The sequence below is a fragment of the Syngnathoides biaculeatus genome, chromosome 23 (genome assembly GCF_019802595.1).
Source record: "Syngnathoides biaculeatus isolate LvHL_M chromosome 23, ASM1980259v1, whole genome shotgun sequence".
NCBI lineage: Eukaryota > Metazoa > Chordata > Actinopteri > Syngnathiformes > Syngnathidae > Syngnathoides > Syngnathoides biaculeatus.
Window position 1 is genome coordinate 4,008,179 of NC_084662.1, and position 21,042 is coordinate 4,029,220.

The window sequence follows — 21,042 nt, forward strand, 5'->3', positions numbered from 1 at the left end:
TCAGTCAGAGCATTGAAGATGGGTCGTGGTTGGGTCTTTCAACGTGATAATGATCTGAAGCACACAACCAGGAAAACCAAGGAGTGGCTCCATAAGAAGCATATCAAGGTTCTGGCATGGCCTTGCCAGTCTCCAGACCTACACCCAATAGAAAATCTTTGGAGGGAGCTGAAACTCCGTGTTTCTCAGGGACAGCCCAGAAACCTGTCTGATCTAGAGAAGATCTGTGTGGAGGAGTGGGCCGAAATCCCTCCTACAGTGTGTGCAAACCTGGTGAACAACTACAGGAAAGGTTTGACCTCTGTAATTGCAACCAAAGGCTACTGTACCAAATATTAACATTGGTTTTCTCTGGTGTTCAAATACTTATTTGCAGCCGTATCACACAAATAAATCGTTAAGAACTTACAATATAACAGGGTGTTTAAATATTTATTTTCTTCACTGTATATATATATATATATATATATATATATATATATATATCTCCATCCATTTTCTTTGCCACTCATCCTCACGAGGGTTGCTTTAGGTGCTGGAGCCTATCCCAGCTGTCAACAGGCAGGAGGCTCAGAATTCACACCTTGGGGCAATTTAGAGGTCTAAAAATAATACAAATAAGACACCAAAAAAATGTTATTCCCCTCAAATTTTGGCTTGTCATATAAACAATAATACAGTAACATCCATTCATCCATTTTCTTAGCCGCTTATCCTCAAGAGGATCGTGGGAGTGCTGGAGCCTATTCCAGCTGTCAATAGGCAGGAGGCAGGGTACACTCTGAATTGGTTCCCAGCCAATTGCAGGACATGTAGAGACAAACAGTTCCACTCACAATCACACCTAGGGACAATTTAGAGTGTCCAGTTAATGTTGCATTTAGTTGGAATGTGGGAGGAAACCAGAGTGACCGGAGAAAACCCACACAGGCATGAGGAGAACATGGAAACTCCACACAGGGAGGGTTGGAATTGAGTCCTCAGAACTGGGAGGCCAACGCTTTCCAGCTCAGCGACCATGACATAACATAACATTGTCAATACATTTAGTTTAGTTCTTGGAAGAATTAAACATAGATATGTTAAAAAAAAAAAACACTACAATTGTTTATTGTATTTGATACTAAAGAAAATACATGGACTGGAATCAAAATCCCATGAAGAAAAAATAGGAAAAAAAATGGAATTCACTAGTTTCTTCCAATTGTGTGCTTTGACAAATTCGGAAGCACACAATTGTCTTCAACATCTTTGATTCATTCAGAATGATTGAGGAGGCGTGTCCGCAGACTTTTGCTCATTTACCTTCTGATCCTATTCTTCATGAAAGACTTCTTTCGGTGCCCTTTGGGGCTTCACTTCTTCGTGCTTCTCTTTTAATCAAGACTGTGATGGAAGCTCATGGCCTCCCAGAGGAAGTGAGTGCGTTTCTGACCCACTCCAGATAACAAGCCTCCCTGGTGCAGGTGCTTCTCAGGCCCCCGCTGGAGCGCCTCTTTATATGCCTCCTGCAGGGAGGCCAGTTAGCTTGAAGGCAGAAGTGGGAAAAATGTCCTGCCTGGCTCTTTTTATCCTGGCCTGTGGGAAAAAAAAAAGGAATAATATCAGGTGTAAGGGCGGCGCTGTTCCGAAATGCTTCTCTTCTCTGAATACCATGAAGAAGAAATAAAGGTACTGCTGTTATTTTACACTACGTAAGTGGATTTCATGAAGTAATTTGGTGACCTTCATTTGGACAAAAGTAGTGCTTTGGCACACTATATGTTAATTGACGGGTTTAATTTATCCAACACTAGTGCTTTGCCGCCATTTTGTAGCATCTTAATGACAAGGAATAATGATGAAGCTAGTCAAAGCCCTTCATTCAGACAAAAGAAGTGCTTTGCCGCTTGTTGTGCCAATGTCGTTGATTTGAACTGAGGAGCTTCATTTAGACAAAAGTAGTGTTTTGCTACTATCCTGTGAAATGTTAGTGTCTTGTATTAATTGACTTAAATGTAGACAAAAGTAATACATTCCCACCCTCTCGTGGCAACTAAAGAAAATTTGAAAGCTTTTGAGGGGGGGCTCAATTCCTCGTCGATTTTTGCGATACAAGTGAAAACTGAAATATATAGTCTCATTTTTCTGGGGACATTTTGAATGCATCTGTTGTAAATTTCTTTCCAAACACAATTTGACCATGAATCCCGTACACAGTGTCAACTAATTTTAAGTAATACATTATTTTTGTTTTAATTTTTTGAAAAAAAAAAACAAACATTTTCATTCAGTGTTCAGGGTGTACCCCGCCTCATGCCTGTTGACAGCTGGGATAGGCTCCAGCACTCCCAGCGACCCTCGGGAGGATAAGCGGTGAAGAAAATGGATGGATGGAAGGGAAAACTGAAATATATAGTCTCATTTTTCTGGCGACATTTTGAATAGATCTGTTGTAAATTTCTTTCCAAACACAATTTGACCATGAATCCCGTACACAGCGTCAACTAATTTTAAGTAATACATTACGTTTGTTTTAATTTTTTGAAAAACAAAACAAAAAAAAAAACCCAAACATTTTCATTCAGCGTGAATTATGACAATTATTTGGCAACCAGTTTAGGGTGTACCCTCCCTCCTGCCCCTTTGACAGCTGGGATAGGCTACAGCACTCCTGTGACACTCGTGAGGATAAACAGTTAAGAAAATGGATGGATGGATGGATCAATATTATCAAAAGATGATACCACCCATTGTGATGTGAATATTTTCCCCAGTCCTACAAATTGATCCATCACTCAACATTTGCCCACCCAAATGAAAAATGTGATTTTTCAAGATAAGAATATCGTTGCATTAATTAAATTCACTGTAGCCGCGTCGAATACAGCATTGGTTCAATCAAGCTTAGGTATTGACTCATGTTAATTTTCAGTCAAATAAATACTGTAATTGCTTAGCTGAATGAGCTAAATAATGGATTGTTTAATAAACTAAAGAACAATCCTGAGGCGTCACACTCTGTCCTGAAACAGACAGATGAAAGAGGAGCAAACAGCACAAGAAGAGACTCCCCTCCACCAAACTCGCCTCGCCCTCCGGCCCTGATGCATACATTCAGAACCCTCTCTCCATCCCCCATCCTCTTCATCAAAAAGTTCGCCGCAGAAAATTGAGCGTAAAGCTTCTTTTCGTTTTAAACTTTCAGCTGTGGCTTGCCTGTGATCTTGCTGGCACCTCCTTTTCTTGCCCTCCTTTCATGTATTTTGTGTCGAGAAAAGGGTTCAATCATAAAGCAGAGGACCTAGTGCGCAGTCTCACAGGAATATCACTACAGTATTCTGACTTCATGCATGTTACATGCGTGCACAACTTAACACTTGCCCCTAGCACGTCTTTTAAAGAGAGTATTTTGATCCCAAAGTAGTGTGAGTTGAAATCATAACCATTATTTTTTGTTTGTATGTTTTTCAGTTTGCTGTTACTCCTGTTTCCTTGTTAGATGACTTTTTTTTTTACTACAAAGGAAAAAGAACTGGGATGAATAATGTTTCAATGAGGCCAAAAACTGAAGCAGTGTTTCAATGTCGCCATCTTTTGGACATTTTTGTACACTCACATTTTTTCACAAAATACTGTACAGCGGTTCGGAACACGCTCCACGGTGACCGCAGCTGGAAAAATTTGGCCTCACAGTTCTGACGACCTGGGTTCAATCCCAGTCTCCCTGTGTGGAGTTTGTATGTTCTTCCCGTGTATGCGTAGATTTTCTCCGGGCACTCCGGTTTCCTCCCACACCCCCCAAAAAATATGCAAACTTAATTGGACACCCTAATATGCCCCGAGATGTGATTGTGAGTGCGGCTGTTTGTCTCTATGTGTGCCCTGTGATTGGCTGGCAACCAGTTCAGGGTGTACCCACCTCCTGCCCGATGACAGCTGGGATTGGCTCCGACACTCCCAAGAATCGATTCTTGTGAGGATATGCTGCTCATAAAAAGGATGGCTGGATGGATTGGTGCTTTCGGTGTATTAGTCAAATTTTATGTGGATCAGTAAAATAAATAAATAAAAATCTTTGAATGTAGATCTGATTAAATCTGATGACATGATCGGCAAATTGGGGGCGAACACATTTCTGCTCAGTATCAGCAGCTACTTCAAAGCAAGAGACTATGAATCGGAATTGGATGCGTGTATGTTAAACTGATCAACAGTGAGGTCCATGTTGTGTCGTTCTCCGAGGGTTTGCAGTCTTACAAGCAGCCACTCTGGTAGTAATATACTGCAAAAACTGGGCAAAACCTGCTGATGAGAGATAACCCCAATCACACACAGGAGGCCCCATAGTTCACTGGTTAGAGCATTGGTTTGGTAAACCAGGGGTTGTGAGTCGTATCTCACTGGGGCCTCTATTCTCCAAGAGGTGTTGCGTCAGGAAGGGCATCTGGCGTTAAAACTATGCCATACAAATATGAGCGTTCATATGAAATGTCACGCTGTGGCAACCCCTAATGGGACAAGCCGAAAGAAACTTACTTACACATAAAGAGTTTGTTTTCAAAACGAGACATTTTTTTTCAGATTTACGAAACTCGCGCCAAAATTATCCAGCTCTGAAGTAAGAATAATTTTATTGTGTTGTTTTTCCATAATTTAAAGATGTTTCGCAATAGCTTCGTATATGTTTCGCAATAGCTTTGTATAACCTAAAAGACGATCGCAATAGCTTTGAATAACCAGCAATGTCATAAAAGGATGTTTGGATAACCAGCAATGTCATAAAAAGATGTTTTTGTGTTATATGATGTCGTGCAACGCCATCTGTTGGTAACAAAGAATAGTGTGGCGTCAGGCGGGATGAATTGGCCACTCACCCCTCCTTCCGCACACGCTTAGTGTATAAAAGGAGAACTTTAGATACTCTCGGTAGAGTCTGCTGCGGGTTGCGTACGGATGCCCAGCCGGTATTGAAGCTGCTCTACCTGGAGTGTTGGCTCTCCCTCCTATTGGCGCACGGTAAGAGCTGGATATTCTTCTAAGAGCTGGTTGGATATTACTTAGCTTCATACCACGTGATTTGTGCTTGTGCTTGTGTTACCATTTCTGTGTGGGACCAATAAAGTGCCAATTGTTGGTAGCCAGAAGTGTGTCTTGTCTTCATTTCTGAGTGCCTATCTCCGACGAACCTATTAAAATTTGATACCGAACTCCTGAGCGAGGTATCAGAAATGTTTTAAAACATTTTTGGCGTTGTCGGCAGGATCGCGGAGAATACATTCAAAAATGGCTTGTTGCTTTAAGAGCAAAACTGTGAAGGAGGCGGAAGTGGCCTCAAGTTTTAAGTGTAAAACTGTGAAGGGAGCGGAGGTGGCTCCCAATGAGGATGGCGTCTCCGACTGGGAGAGCCTTGGATTTGAAGAAATAGGGAAACTCCTTAGACGGTACGGGGGACGCCCTAAGCCGTGGATAGGAGAAATTCCCTTGGCAACTCCACCGCTGCTACAGCGCATGTTAAGCAGGGTGGATGTGAGGGACAAAGCCCCGCTGGGTGGCGTCCGAGAGATGTTGTGGATTTTTGCCGAAGCCTGGAAGGAAAGAACAAAGGCTTTGGATAAAGTATGCGCTTCTGAAATGCAAAAAGATAAAAAGATAGCGCAACTTGAAGAGAATATTAAAGCGCTCCAATATGACCAAGCTAAAGCGCAGAAAATCTTGGAGAAATCAGTGGCTTTTATTTCTTCAATGGCGCGCGAGAAAAGTAATAAAAGACCGCGTCGCATCGACCCAAAACAGGTCCGCTCTTTCGCTGTGGCACTCCAGGAAGACTGGGAGCCAGAGGGATGGAATGGCGACATATGGGGAGATGGCGACATGCAATATGGAGGGGAAATGAAACCTCAACCGCTGTATCCACAACTTGGACATCTCCAAGTTAAACCGATCTCGCGGAGACGGGAGGAACAGCATGTTGTCTTGCCCGTCTTTGAAGAACCGCGAGATGAGAATAATGTACCTATAGTTGATAGGGAAGGAAACCCTATAATGAGGCGAATAGAACAGCCTCAGCCGCCGCCCAGAATGACGAAAACAAAAGAGGACTTCTCTCAGGAAGAGAGCCCATTTAACATCAAAGTATCGACAAAAGCAGGGAGAACCAGCTGATTCTTGGCTCAGGCGGATGTATGAGGAAGGAGCTGACACCATAGAGCTTGACTCAGAGGACTTTTCGCGATTTGGAGGCTTGAGTTCAGATTCTCGAATGAATGCCGAGTTTCGTGCAAGCGGGAGAGCAATGGCGGCAGGTGATTCTTTTTCGCTATTTGCCTTGTATGCTATGACAGCGCAATCTGTGTATCCAACGTGGCATGATTGGCCCGAGATCAAAGGGCCTTGGGTAACCATCCGCGACGCAATTCACAGAATGGGGAGATTGTGTACGCGCGAGTCGATATCGCGAGCGGGTCATGCTTTTATTGATGAAACAGCAGTGCCAAAGGTGGTGCGTGATGCAATGATTCGAGACGCACCCCCCCACTACAGGTCTGCGATACTTACCATTTTGTTAGGAGCCGTCGATAACAGCTTCAGTGACGTGAAAACGCGCTTGTTGGAGTTGGCGACTTTGGGAGATTGGGGAGACACAGTACATCAGCCTTGCCCTGAGAATTACAGGTCCGAAACAGATGGCAAACGACCGCGCGCGAAACCGCCCGAAGCCGGGAGTAGTAGGCGGGAAATGTGGAAAGCACTCATTGTAGCGGGAGTACCGGCAGAAGAAATTGACGGGCTACCCACAAGTGCCTTGGCTGCAAGATGCAAACAAAGGGGATTGAAGGTAAATTGCTTGAGCAGGGGATCAAAGGGAAAATCAGAAATTGCTCAGCTGGCCACCATCATAAAGGGAATGATGACGCCGGCAGCTCAACCAACAGCCCCTCCCTTGGATGCATTTGAGGATGAAGAAGAGGAAGAGGAAGATACAGACTCAAGCGACGACATGCTAGTTGACACAAGAGGCCCCAGCTATGTGGCTGCTGTGAGAAAGGGCCGAGCGAAACCCAAGAGTAAGGGGAAAAATAAGGACAAGAGGTCACGTACCTTTGACCTCCTCAGCTAGGATGGAGGACAAACTCAGTCAACCAGCCAGAACAAAATTATCAATCGATGGTCAGTTGGGGACATCAGACCCCCATGTTCAATTGGACACGGAAACCCTGATAAAATGAAGGGTGAAAATGTTCCACTGCGAGGATTGGGGGGACAAATTGTAAATGGAAAAGCAGTAATTCTTCCATTGAAAATTGGGAAAATGCCAATACGGAAATTTGAAGTGGTCGTCACCCCCATCCCAGAGTGGATAATTGGAATGGACATCCTGGCTGGAATGACTTTGTATTTGAAAAAAGGTAAATTTCAATTTGGAACAGGAATTGATGTGCGGACAATATTGGTGGGAAAGGTAAAAATGACACCGTTTCCCATATCTTTGGGGAAAATGCAATCAGGACCTCCTCGACTTGCTGAAATTATAGCTCAGGGGTCTGATGCCACAGTCAGTGTTTTATATCAAGGAGAGGAAAAATGGGTGAACGTACCCGTGAACAAATGTTACATGCGAGAATACTAATCATGTTTTCTTTTGTCAATAGTGGTAACCATATCTGTTGCAGCTTGGTGGGTGCTTGTTGAAGTGGGAGCTGATGATTGGACGACCCTCGACGGGAGGACGCAGAGATGGAGGACATCCGGCGCCGAGGAATTGGAAATGACTGGGTCATCTGCCTCCTTGCCGTTGGTGCCATGGTCCGACTCTCCTGGGGAATGACCGAAGGTCATGCGTGCGAGACAAGCCAGTTCATCGGGATATCATCGAGGAACGTCTTGGACGGCAATTGCAGAAGAGGATTTCACCATCGGGGAGGTTGGGGATGATGGTGATTTGAGGTGGGGGTATGTGGTCACGGTCATTCAAACACACTTGACTCCAATTCTTGACACCTGTACACACCTAGCTCAAGCGGTGGTTGAAACCAAGATATACTGGACAATTCACTTTCCCCCGATTCCGATATGTAACAGAATAAAAAGGGCATGGTATGATACTTTGTTGGGGGGAACGGGAACCGTATTGGGATTGGCAAATACTGCTGATAATGAGGTAACCAGGACCATGCTGTCCAATACTGGAGAACACTCTGCCAGGGCCTTGCATCAAATAGGGGTTTGGCTTCCTAAAGCTCTGGTGGGACAAAAAGAAAATGCAAAACTTTGGAAAACAGTGTTTAATTGGGATATCAAATTATGGGACGAAGCAGAGAAAGTGCTTCAGAACTTGACAGAACAGAGTAGCTGGACAGTATGTAGTATTCAAACTCTACACGCTGCGGCTCAAAAGCAGTCGTTTCTAAGGATAGTTACGTCGGGAAATTATCAAGAGTGGCGGATGGTTTGGAACATTTCCGACTCTTTGTGGTTGACATTACATCCCGAACATACTAAATGTAACAAAAATAAATGTACGGGGTATTGGACCCAGTACAACGTGACGACAACAAAGGTGGTTTGTAAATATCAGGTTTTGCCTGTTATAACGACAAGTGGATATTGGTTTTTACACATGGACGGAGAGTGGTTTGAACCAAAAACCAACAAAACCTTTAAATCAGATTTATGTGATTTAACAGACCAAGGGTTGGCTTGCAGATTACAACATGCGTACTCGAATCCGTGCCTAACCGACTCAGAGGTTGTACTTTGTGATTGGACTAGGGAGCCAGCCAGAGAGATGATGTGGCAAGTTGGACCTCATACTCTCTGTGTGGCTACAACACAAAATAACTCACAAGTACCTTCGGTTCTTTTTGTAGGATGCCTTCAAGATGTACACATATGGCGCTGGGGAAACATGACGTATCGTTTGACTAACTATTCGGAGTCCCGCAGGTTGACTGCGGTCCAGTGGGAGGTACTACGCTCCCCCTGGTCAATGTCTCTGGAACGATTCAAATGCGCATTGGAGAGTTCTACAGACATCCAAAAACTCATCAAGTCACATGCGTCTAACATTTCCAGTCTCATGGTGTCAACTATGGTAGTAAAAGGGGAAGTAGTGCATGCCGCTAAATTAGTCTCATCATTGGTGGGACATCTTCACAGGAATGTCCTCCACTGCGCGTACTACTTTCTTGCCACCCTTGATCGTGTTAATGATTGTTATTTGTGTGCTTACGCTATGCAATATGGGAACTTGCTATTATGTGCGACGCATCCGGCTTGGGTAGAGAAGGAAATATATAATCGCCTATAATCAATTGCTTACATTTTGAATGATGGAAAAACATCAAGAGTGGAATGAAGTAAGAATAATTTTATTGTGTTGTTTTTCCATAATTAAAAGATGTTTCGCAATAGCTTCGTATATGTTTCGCAATAGCTTTGTATAACCTAAAAGACGATCGCAATAGCTTTGAATAACCAGCAATGTCATAAAAGGATGTTTGGATAACCAGCAATGTCATAAAAAGATGTTTTTGTGTTATATGATGTCGTGCAACGCCATCTGTTGGTAACAAAGAATAGTGTGGCGTCAGGCGGGATGAATTGGCCACTCACCCCTCCTTCCGCAGAGTATAAAAGGAGAACTTTAGATACTCCGGTAGAGTCTGCTGCGGGTTGCGTACGGATGCCCAGCCGGTATTGAAGCTGCTCTACCTGGAGTGTTGGCTCTCCCTCCTATTGGCGCACGGTAAGAGCTGGATATTCTTCTAAGAGCTGGTTGGATATTACTTAGCTTCATACCACGTGATTTGTGCTTGTGCTTGTGTTACCATTTCTGTGTGGGACCAATAAAGTGCCAATTGTTGGTAGCCAGAAGTGTGTCTTGTCTTCATTTCTGAGTGCCTATCTCCGACGAACCTATTAAAATTTGATACCGAACTCCTGAGCGAGGTATCAGAAATGTTTTAAAACAAGCTCCGAATGGATAATTTTGGCGCGAGTTTCGTAAATCTGAAAAAAATGCCTATGTCTCGTTTTGAAAACAAACTCTTCACATAGTAATGCAGTTTGAAAGTCCCTATAATGGTTACTCATGGTGTTAGCTTGTTTACTTTGGTAAGAGGAACTAGTTCCTAAACATTTGGTACAAGCTCCCCTCGGGCCTGCAAGCAGAGATGACAAAAATGTTAGGAAGAGAGGTGAGGTTTGCACAGACTCACCATGTATGCATGACCCCAGACTGGAAGGTTGACACATAGTGACAGAACACCCACCATCGTCCTGAAAGCAGATGACTGGTCAGGACGCTGTGGTTTCAAATAACATTGTGTAAACACGCAACGTGGCAGATAGTGAGCTGACATCGTTGTTGGTTAATACACAGAGAGTCGGCATGGGGTCTACACACCCCTGTTCTAATGCAACGTTTTTGTGATATAAAAAATGAGATCATGATGTATGAAGATAAACGCCAATTTGAACATGTAAAATTGGCTGAGGATAAATCAGAGGCACGTTAAATTATTTCAGATCTGCTCCTCCGTAAGCAAAAGAAGCATTCACACAACAATGGCTGATTGAGTGGTTTCAATCAATCTATAGTGCATGATTTTTGGAAAGTGGGAGAAAGAAGGAATATGCAAGGGAAAACCATGCAAGATTAACAAATTCCAACTCGGATCTCTTGACCGTGAGGGTATCCTCCATGTTCAAACCGCTGGTTCATATTTATTATGTGTCCATCATCAGCACAAACTTAAAGCAACGTTGATCAAATTGTTTACAGCTAAAACACAACATTCAGATAAAGGCCATTATAAATGTTTAGTATGACCCCCGTCAACCTATGGCTCCCGAGCCATACCTGGCTCTTTTGGTGGTTCAATATGGCTCGCGGAGCCCTCATAATGACATACTGTACGTGTGATTTCTGTCGTACAGTGAGGGTTTGTCCACATTGGGTTTCCGTCGTTCGGTGTGGGAGGCAACGCATATGACGTAGAGACAGTTTTGGCCTAGTGGGTTGTTGTAGTTTTTGCGTGGTAGTCGATGTCCAGAGGTGCACAAGGCTCTAACGTTGATCATGTCAGAACAACTAACGCTTTGACAAAGGTCGCTCAAAGAAAACAATATGAGGAGTTCCGATGTTTTCAACAAGACTGGACAGCCTTTGTGGAGATGGAGGGTTCTGTGTGTGTGTGTTTAAATTTCACAGATGGGGAGTATGCCAAAGCATTCATACTCAACATTGCCAATCAACATTTTGCCAACTTCGCATAAAGACAAGATAATCAAACAAATAAAAGACATGCCTTTGTCGGCTAGAGCTGTTCATCATCCTACCCGCATGATGGAAAATCAAATTGTATCACGTTCACGATTAACAGATGGAAATCTCAACACCTGCGTGAAGCTTAATCTGACAATGTATAAAACAGACGATCAAGCCATTAGCAAAACCAGGAAGCACCTGAAGTTGCATTAATGGTAAGAAGTGCTTTTGTCATGATTGGTTAGCAACATCATAATGTTATTTAAAAGAATTCAGAGGCTTTATTGTACTCTAAAATTGTTAGGTCTACATAAATGCGCAAATACACATGTATTTAGTTTTTTAAATATTGCATGGCTCTTTTGAAATCACATTTTAAAATATTTGGCATTTATGGCTCTCTCAGTCGAAAAGGTTCCCGACCCCTGCTGGAGGGGTTCACTCGCTGGACTTTGATTTCCAAAAAGTGAACCTGCCAATGTGACTTTTTTCCCGTTTCTATACGTGCTGAGCAATTGAGTACAACCAGTCCAAGATGGCCTACGGCAAAGAAGGCAAGCAGTTTCTTGTATGACGCATCTGGGGCCTTTGTTCATGACGATGCGCTCACGGATGGTGTGTGTCCAGTAACGCCACACTAGGAGGAAGTTGAATAGGGCGTCAAAGGCTCTGGAAGGAAAAAAAATCAAGTTGGCTCTCAGTGGTGCAATTGGTTTTACGCTTTGATGAGTTCATGGCACAGCGTTACTTCGATTCACACGAGAGCCAACTTTTTTTTTTTTTTTTACATACAAATTTCGACTTCAGAGTGCTTGATATGGGAGGAGTGGACTTCACTACAAGCAGCGAATATATTACACACTTGGAAAATATTGAACAATTCCGAAAATAGAGAAGCTTCAAGCTACTTATTTCCACTCCCAGTGCAAGTTAAAACTAATCATAAAGAAGTAGACATAAGTAAGTAAGTTTCTTTCAGCGTTGCCACAGCGTGTCATCTCAGATGAACGCACGTTATTGTTTGGCACAATTTTTATGCTGGATGCCCTTCCTGACGCAACCCTTCTCAGGGAGTGGAGGCCCTGTGGAATACAAACCCACAACCCCTAGTTTGCCAAACCAAAGCTCTAACCACTGAGCTACCGGGCCTTGCGGCTATTACACAGCTGGGGCATATGTGTGTACCAAATGGTATTACCTTTACAAATGTAATCGGTGAGGCTTGTAGCCGAGTTGCGGTAAATTCAAGCAAAAGTGGAAAGTCACACTCACAGGCATATATTCTTTATCCTCCGGAAAAAATAACTGATAAATTACATCTTAGTTGCAGTCTTTTGCTGAAAAAACAGGTCAGATTCCCAAAGTACACGGAACAATAAAATAAATTCAGCAAAGCCTTTAATCCATTGAATGCCCTCATTAAAGTAAAGAAAAAATCTTTACAAAATCGTTGGGTATGACATTGGACAGTGCCATTGTTGATACTTGACCATAAGTGCATTGATTTTGCATGATATAAAAATGTATATCATGATAATGATATAAAAACACAAAGCACATTGACCTTGTGTATCTAAATTAATTTGATTTGTTAAACTTAGCAACATGAAGGATTGGCAACAATCTATTATTTTTTCAGAATTAAATCATGAGAAGTACTTACTCAAATTAGTAGTACAATAACGTTTTCCATGAAAAAAAAAAAGTAATAAGGGGACATTGAAAATACTGATATTTGAACTAGTTGTGAGTTACAATTCCCCTCATTATTTTTTACATGGGTTTTTCCAGACTTTCATGTTTGAGGTTTGCATAGTTGAAAATGACTCAACTGCTAATTACGGTACTGGAGGATGTAGTTTGGCCCCGACATACGTCATTTAGAAGTAGGTATCCATTTATAAGTAGGATTTTCAATTCATATGGCTGACAAAACTATTATCCATCCATTTTCTGAGCTGCGTATCCTCACGAGGGTCGCGGGAGTGCTGGAGCCAATCCCAGCCATGATCACGCAGGGGGCAGGGTAGACCCTTGACCTGGTTGCCAACCAAACTGTGGACTATTACTTTAATTTGCATTGTTGTACCTGCAACTTCGACCTCTTGCATGAAAGCTCTTTTCTCTGGTTCACTACACCAACTCACACTTGGAGTGCATGTAGCGGAATTTGAGACCCTCCGCCTGTTCTCAGTCCAGAGGGCCCTCCCTCGTTTCCTCAATCATCCCACACAAACAGGGCTTCTGGCCGCATTAAGTTCACCCCCTGCATTCTCAGATCAGTCTTCCTTAAGGGCTACTGTCATGAAATGGATGATTTTTAGTATGTTATTAATGAAAAAAAGGCAGCCAATATGGGCCCGTGCGTTTTTTACCACAAAAAAATGATTTTGACGTATAAAGCTTTTTGTAACTACCACCATGAAAATCCTCTCGAGGGATTTATTTTCGAGAAGAAGCAGGAAGTGACGTATAGGACAGACCCGCCCTCAAGCGGACTCGTTTGTTTCCATTAGTTTTACCTCCGGTAAGGTAGCTCGTTGTTCCTTCGTGCTAGCCAAAATGCCAGCTCGTTGCATTGCTGGACATTGCTTGAACACCCGGAAGGATGGATTTACCCTTCATAAGATTGCAAGAGACCCGGTTCGTCGTGAAAAATGGATTACACGGGTGCAGAGGACAAGAGCTCCGTGGTAGGTAGGTGTGATTACAGCAACTAAAAAAAAATAATAGTTTGGGGCGGACCATGTAATCGGTCTCTCATAACGTAACAAAAGATCTGCTTTGGGCTCGCGGACGGCGGTGGCTCTGAAGAACCCAGCCAAGAAAGCCTCACTCAGCCGCGTGCACACAGTAAAGCGCCCTGGCTCGACGGTGTTGTTCATCGTGTACTGCGGCGTCTATAAACAACCCCCTAAAGCAGCACGGCTCGGCTCTGTCTCACTCAGCCGCGTGCGACCACAACGCAGTAAAGCGCCCCGGCTTGACGGTGTTGTTCATCGCGTACTGCGGCGTCTATGAACAACCCCCTAAAGCAGCACGCCTCTGCTCTGCCTCACTCAGCCGCGTGTGACCACAATGCAGTAAAGCGCCCCGGCTGGAAGGTGTTGTTCATCGCGTACTGTGGCGGCGATGAACAACCCCCTAAAGCAGCACGGCTTGGCTCTGTCATAAGCCACACCGGCCGGCTGCGATAAGCCACGATGGCTCATCTCCGCCACGGAAGTGGATCGGACGGGAATGCGGTTTGGTCGTGATCGGATATTATCTGAATATGGCTCAAAACAATAGTGTAATATGGCCCCGAGGACTTGAAACAATAGTGTAATAATGACCCGGTAACTTCACTCGGTTGTGTGGTTGTTCTCCTTTTCGAAAAGAGCTTCCGTGTCAGAAGGGGTGTGTTCGTCTTCCATAGTTAGGGTGCACCGCGTGTTTTCAGTGGCGAATGTCACGGACAGAGGATGCAGCCAATATGGCCGGACAGGTGAGGGGGAACCTGTCCACGCCCAGGAGGTTAGAGGGACTGATTTCAGAAATGGACAGGGGAACAGTGGAGAGACTTTTTTGGCGGGATGTACGAAGGTAACAGACAATTGGACAGATTTGTCACAGCTGTGACACCTTTTAATAAAATAATCAGCCCAAACGTCCGTCTCTGAGAGTACTTCCTCCATTTGCTGTCTGGACTCATGGGGAAAATACACTTCACTATGCAATAAGGATCATTCATAAAGGAGTGCACTTTAGAATTCATTTTTTTAACCCATGGCATGTAAGAAAGTATGCTGGCTTCTTGTCTTGATGAATGTTGCAGTTGTGGAAAGTCTTAGTCCATTTTTAATTCCTGTCTGATGGAGCATATAAAGTATATACATGCTCTGTATTTGGCTAAAGGGTCACAAATCAGTCTGTCCTACTAGCTTGATGCTAAAATTATAAAAATATCCATGTGTGTATTGTGTTTTATTCCAGTGTAAATCTTTTTGAAAGCAGAGCCATTGAGTTTTGTGACTTTAATGGCAGGTGAGTGCGACACTAGTATAAATGAGTGCTTGGACTAAGCAGCTTTAAAGGAAAACTATTACCTCAAATGGAATAGAATCAACATATTCAAGATATTTCCATGACTTAAGAATGATAAAGTGATTGATAGTAAGCTTGAAGTCGCTTTCCGGTGTCACAAACCCCTAACAATTCCTGTGAAACGTTACAAAGGGAACACTATCCTTTCCAGTAGTTGCGAGAACATGAAACATAACTATAAAACCAGTGAGCACGTTCCAACTTTGAGCATACTCATAATTATAGCCAATCACAGTGGCGTGAGTGTTTGACCTTTAACCTTTTCTGAGCAGCGAGCATCTTTTAATCACGTTGAGGTTGTCACATGACACATTTTGATAGCGCACGCTGTCACCTGGTGGATGTCTTTTATGCAAAGTAACACTTTCACGAGGCTTTTTCATTTATAGTCATTGATTATTTAATATGTACAGTGCCTTGAAAAGGTATTACAGTATACCCCTTGAACTTCTTGACATTTTGCCACCTTCCAACACCCGCAAACTTTGTTTTTTTATGGAGATGTTTAGGAATGGACCAAGATAAAGTAGTGCATAATTGGGAAGCAAAATAGAATTACATCATTTTCAAAATGCTCAGCAAATTAAAATCTGAAAAATAAGTGCGTTTATATATTGGCTCCTTGTGTCAATACTTTGTTGTCATTTAGACACGGAATATTTTTTATCCTTTAATGAAGCTCAACGTGAATGTGGCAGGTGGCTGTCGTAAACAAACTTCCCGCCCACATATCAGAAAAGGGAAAAAGAGAACAATAGCTGAGGAGAACAGAGGGTTCAGCAATTCTCGGATCGATTCAATTGCTTTCATTGCCAATGCAGAAACTTAAACTTGATTAAATTTCAATTCAATGTTTCAATCATCATGTATTGTGTTATTCATTTCTTCTGTCATTGTTTTATTATTTGCTAGTTATGCTATTTTGTTTGCTGTGGTGTGATCATTTTAGTTTAAATATGACACTGTGATTTTACAAGACATGCCTACACCTGTCATTGTGTAGCAAGGTAAGATTTTTCTGACCAAAGTTAGAAAGATAAGTTGCACAAGGTACAATCTGTTTATTGACATATTCCAGTTTTAGCTCAGTGCTCACAGTGATGACTTTTCTGAATAGTTATTGTAAATAAGTTGGTCGTAAGATCAAGTTTTCCCTAAAGAAATAATGGGTTAGGGTTGTTCCATGGTGAAGGTGGTGACTCATAAGTGTCAGTAACCGTAAAGGGAGATTTACCTAAAATATAAAAATAAGTAAATCATTTTTTCCAGCAATCAGAGAAAAGTATCTTTTGTAGATATTCACTGTGCTGATTTTTTTTGGGGTTTTTTTTGTCGAATTAGTTTGAAAACTCTAAGTGCGACTCCAAACACTGAGCTGTTTTGCCCTCCATTTTCTGTACCGCTTATCCTCAGCGGTGCTGGAGCCAATCCCAACTATCTTCGAGTGAGAGGTGGTGTACATTATGTGGGATAAATTTTGCCAAATATAATGATTTTGGACTTGGACCATGTTGAAAAATATCAGATCCCTTACTAAGGTTCTGCCTGGTATCTTCAGTTTCATAGGTTGGATCATAGATCAGTGTCATCTAGATTGACTGCGAGAAAAGAAAGAAATGTGCAGTTGTGATCAAATTCCAAAATTCCAACCCATCAATATTTCATGAAAGAGGATAAACATGAACTATTATGAATATGCAGAGGTACGAGGTGCTCTCGTACATGCACTAGAGTGACTTAGCCCAGTAATGCAGCGAAGAATCACGACAAGTACTGAGTGAAATAAAGTACCATTGCTTGAATGTGAAAATTTAAGCGAAGGCTCGAATATCAATCAGTATACATTTGATAATGTGTTGTGTTGATGTGTATGTGTTAAAATACCAGTCGTTTGGTTCAAGTTTACCTTAAAGGAATACTCCACTGAACAATGAAAAGCCTTAATCCGATGGGTCATGTCATATGTACTGTACGTTGCAAATTTGAGGTTTATCTGATATCATTTAATGGTGTTTTGAGAAGATTTTTATTGGAAATTATAAATTTTCATGGGCCCCGCCATTTTGGCGAGTCACATGACTTAAAAAACAGGAGGTGACATATCCTGTACCCAAACAAAGGAATACACAATCACGGACAGCAGTATCGGTTCATCGGGGAGACGGAGGAATACGTCCATACAGATATGAACCTGCGACTGTAAATAATGGTGAATATTTGGATCAATCTTCGGACAGGAATGACATGGAGTTGGCTAGCTAACTAACCACAGGCATAGAATGGTCAGACGGAGATCGTGTCAGAACAATAATTATGGAAACCTTTGACAAAGGTCGCTCAAAGAAAAAAATATGAGGAGTACTGAAGTTTTCAACAAGAATGGACAGCCTTTGTGGAGAGGGAGGGTTCTGCTGTATGTTTAAATTCACAGATGGGGAGTATGCCAAAGCATCCGTACATGACATTGCCAATCAACATTTTGCCAAGTCCCATAAAGACAAAATAATCAAACGAATAAAAGACATGCCTTTGTCGGCAAGAACTGTTCATCATCACGCCATCATGATGGCAAATCAAATAGAATTACGTTCACAATAAACAGATGGAAGTCTCAATACCAGCATGACATATGAAAGTACAAGAAGTCGCATTAATTGTAAGAAGTACTTTTGTCATCATTGATTAGCAACATCGTAACAATGTTATTTAAAAGAATTCAGAGACTTATTGTACTCTAAAAGTGTTGGTCTTAAATAAATGCGTAAATACACTCGTACATATGTCATACGGTTCATGGCGACCACACTTCTCTAACCACTGGGTCCTTAAATGTTTCTTTTTCTTACTGGGCAGAATATGACACCGAGCCTTCCTCCGATTATTTCTATTTAAATTATGGCAAAAATTCACGATACACTAGGGCATTTTCATGTGTCCGATGGTGGTGATACTGCATGTGATTACACTATAAATCGGCCATGATTTCTTTTACACATAGAATACGTCACATTCGCGCAAGTAGGTCATGTGACTCACCAAAATGGCGGTGTCCGTGAAAATTCGCTATTGCCGATAAAAATATTCTCAAAGCACCTCTCCTCCAAACTGTTCTTGTTGCTATGTTGTTTCTTGTTTTCTGGTTTTCTGTTCTGTATGTCGTACCAGGGCAGCACCGACTTCTGGAGAAAAATTCCTTGTTTTACACACTTTGACATTAAAGATGATTCTGATTCTGAAATGATATCGGATTAACCTCAAATTTTCAAGGTACCGTACATATGACATGACCTATCGGATTGAGGCTTTACATTGTTCAGTGGAGTATTCCTTTAACACTACTGCTCATGTCTGTTAGTACATTAATGTCGTTTCACATTACAGTACTTGTTAGCATTAAGATAGCAGACGTCTGTAAAATGAATGATTGATTGGCTCATGAATAATTGAAATGTTTTAGTGTTTGAACTGTTTAAAACCTTTTTTTAATTGTCTCTCAATCTCTTGCGACAAACCCCAGAGACTACTTCCTGTTTAATTTTCAACTACCTTTTGTTCAGGTTTCTGCCGACGTCAACTGTGTCCAGCGGGGAGAAATTGCGTACTGACTGCCAGAAGAATGAGTACATGAGTCCCACAACCCTGCTGGCATCGGCTGCCAGCTGGCCGCCCGATGCCAGGCGGGACTCGACATGGACGTGCACTCCGGGGACCCTCAGGTGCACGAGGCCATGTGCAACATCCAGGCCCGAGCTACCTCTTCAGAGGCCAGCGATCACAGTATCGCTCTCGGCCTCCTGACCGATATAACCAAAATGTTCTGGTGTGTTCTGTTCTGGCGGGACAAATCGTTTTACAACACAAAGTTGCCCCCTGCGTACTTATGAAATGTGACCTATTATTTTTGTGTTTATGTAATTCAATGACAGTTTTTGAAAGCGCACCTTCACGAGCGGTGCCGCTATTTTATTTGTCCACTAGAGGTCACTATCCACCCACAATACAGAGCACACGCATGCACCACTTGAATAACGTCACCACCAGCCCAGGCACATGCCCTGACCAGAGGAGTTCTTGGATGAACCGTTTGCTCAATTCTGCACACAAACACCGTCCTGACAGTGTAGTTTAAAAAAAAAAAAAAAAACATTAAAATATGGGTACCCAGAATTCATGTTTTCTTTATGTATATTTGTGTAATTTATGTTGGCTCTGTGTACATATTACCATGTACGAGCGTTCGTGTGTGCATACTTGTGTTTCTGCATGTTTATTTGGTTGCATATTGCGGATTCTTATTTGTGCCCGCGTGACTGTTTCAGAACGTCCTCCCTCAACACTCCTCCTCTGGGGCCTTTGAGGACAAGTGTCCTCGCCTCCATGGTGACGGCCAGCGAGCTCTGGCCGACCTCAACGGCCCATCCAAAGCCTTCAGTGCACTCAGCATCAACAGCGTTGAAGCCAGTACCTGACGCTCCTAGCGTTGGAACGGATTAGGTTATTTACATGTAAAACGTGTTTCTACTTACAAACGTTTCACACAACAAAAGGACTTCCGGAACGGATCAATTTCGTAAGTAGAGGCATCACTGTATCTTGATTTGAAAGTGGCACAATGGAGCTGCTATCCCATGAGTTAGAATGCTCCAAAACATGGCTATTATGGACATTTAGTTCCAAAGAGCATGTGTTTAGCTTGTATAGTTCTTGAGCTACACCTCTGAAGGATTGCAATTTTGTGGTGAATTTTTAAACACATGGAGAGGGTGTGAAGTCCCAAGTTTTGTCTGACTTTCAAAGCAATTTTGCCTTCCAGAAAATGTTGCTTGAACACCAAACGGTTCTGATATTGAAGATAATGAGTGATAAGAGTCCATACCGCAGCGCATGTGGGGTAATTTGAGGGAATTATATATATTTTTTTACATTAAAACAACAATTTTTGTTGTTTTGTTTAAGTGTATCGAATGTCAATTTTAAAATATAAATTATGTTATCAAGACGAAAATATATATTCAACTGCACCATAAAATGCATATCTTGTTTGATGTTTTTACCCAAAAATATAAAGTATTTATGTAATAAAGTCTGCGAACTTTGACCTAGTTTCCCATGTCTGAAAAACTCTTTTTCGTGTGATTGACCTCTGACGTTACACCAGGTAAACATTCTGGTGTGGGACTAGCATTAGCCTGGAGCCTCCCTTGTGTACGTCGAAGAAAAACTAATTCGTTTCAAGAATTCCTCAGTGATTGTAAGCTAAAACCAATCCGTAAAAATGATGAAGACGTGTGTGGTTCAGTTTTATAGCAATTCAAATTATTCTGGTCACAGTTTACATTATTTTCACAAAGACCCAAGCCTCAGAAGACTGTGGGTAAGGTTTATGCAAACGAAGAGAGCTAATTTTTCCAAACCCGGTCAGCACTCTGTCATATGCAGTTAACATTTCACCCCGGACTTTTTTACTGGTGGAGTCACGTCTGAGATGGGTTCTAAATGTTAATACCTAGATCAGTCCCTACCATACAGCCAGTTCCGACACATGAACAGATCGGTGTTGCTAAGGGGAACAAATGCGACTTTGGATCAGTCGTTGAACCTGGACATGGTTCGACAAGCTCAGCCGATGTCTCGTTCCCTCTCCTCTGTGGTGATTTTTTTGGTACCCACGGGCTGCTGGTGGACATTAAGAAGGGCGATCTGGT

The 21,042-nt window shown here is 42.4% G+C and overlaps 1 protein-coding gene and 1 long non-coding RNA gene across 3 annotated transcripts; both read left to right on the forward strand.

Moving 5' to 3' along the window:
- The first annotated feature begins 4,643 nt into the window (after positions 1 to 4,643).
- Positions 4,644 to 9,601, forward strand: LOC133496874 (uncharacterized). 2 transcript variants are annotated; one of them, XM_061812936.1, is made up of 2 exons: positions 4,644 to 4,998; positions 7,632 to 9,601. In XM_061812936.1, the coding sequence occupies exon 2, from the start codon at positions 7,817 to 7,819 to the stop codon at positions 9,287 to 9,289; it is 1,473 nt and encodes a 490-aa protein (XP_061668920.1). In that variant the 5' UTR covers positions 4,644 to 4,998; positions 7,632 to 7,816; the 3' UTR covers positions 9,290 to 9,601. The 2 variants fall into 2 exon arrangements, with proteins under 2 accessions (XP_061668920.1, XP_061668919.1); XM_061812935.1 differs by having other exon boundaries at positions 7,653 to 9,601.
- Positions 9,602 to 9,631: 30 nt separating this feature from the next.
- On the forward strand, positions 9,632 to 20,329 carry LOC133496875 (uncharacterized). The gene is made up of 3 exons (XR_009793876.1): positions 9,632 to 9,727; positions 18,895 to 19,157; positions 19,657 to 20,329. It is a non-coding gene; the product is annotated as an uncharacterized LOC133496875 (long non-coding RNA).
- The last annotated feature ends 713 nt before the right edge of the window (positions 20,330 to 21,042 follow it).

What these genes read in the sequence shown, in the direction of transcription:
- LOC133496874 (XM_061812936.1), top strand. Translation starts at nt 7,817, where the DNA reads ATGCGTGCGAGACAAGCCAGTTCATCGGGATATCATCGAGGAACGTCT.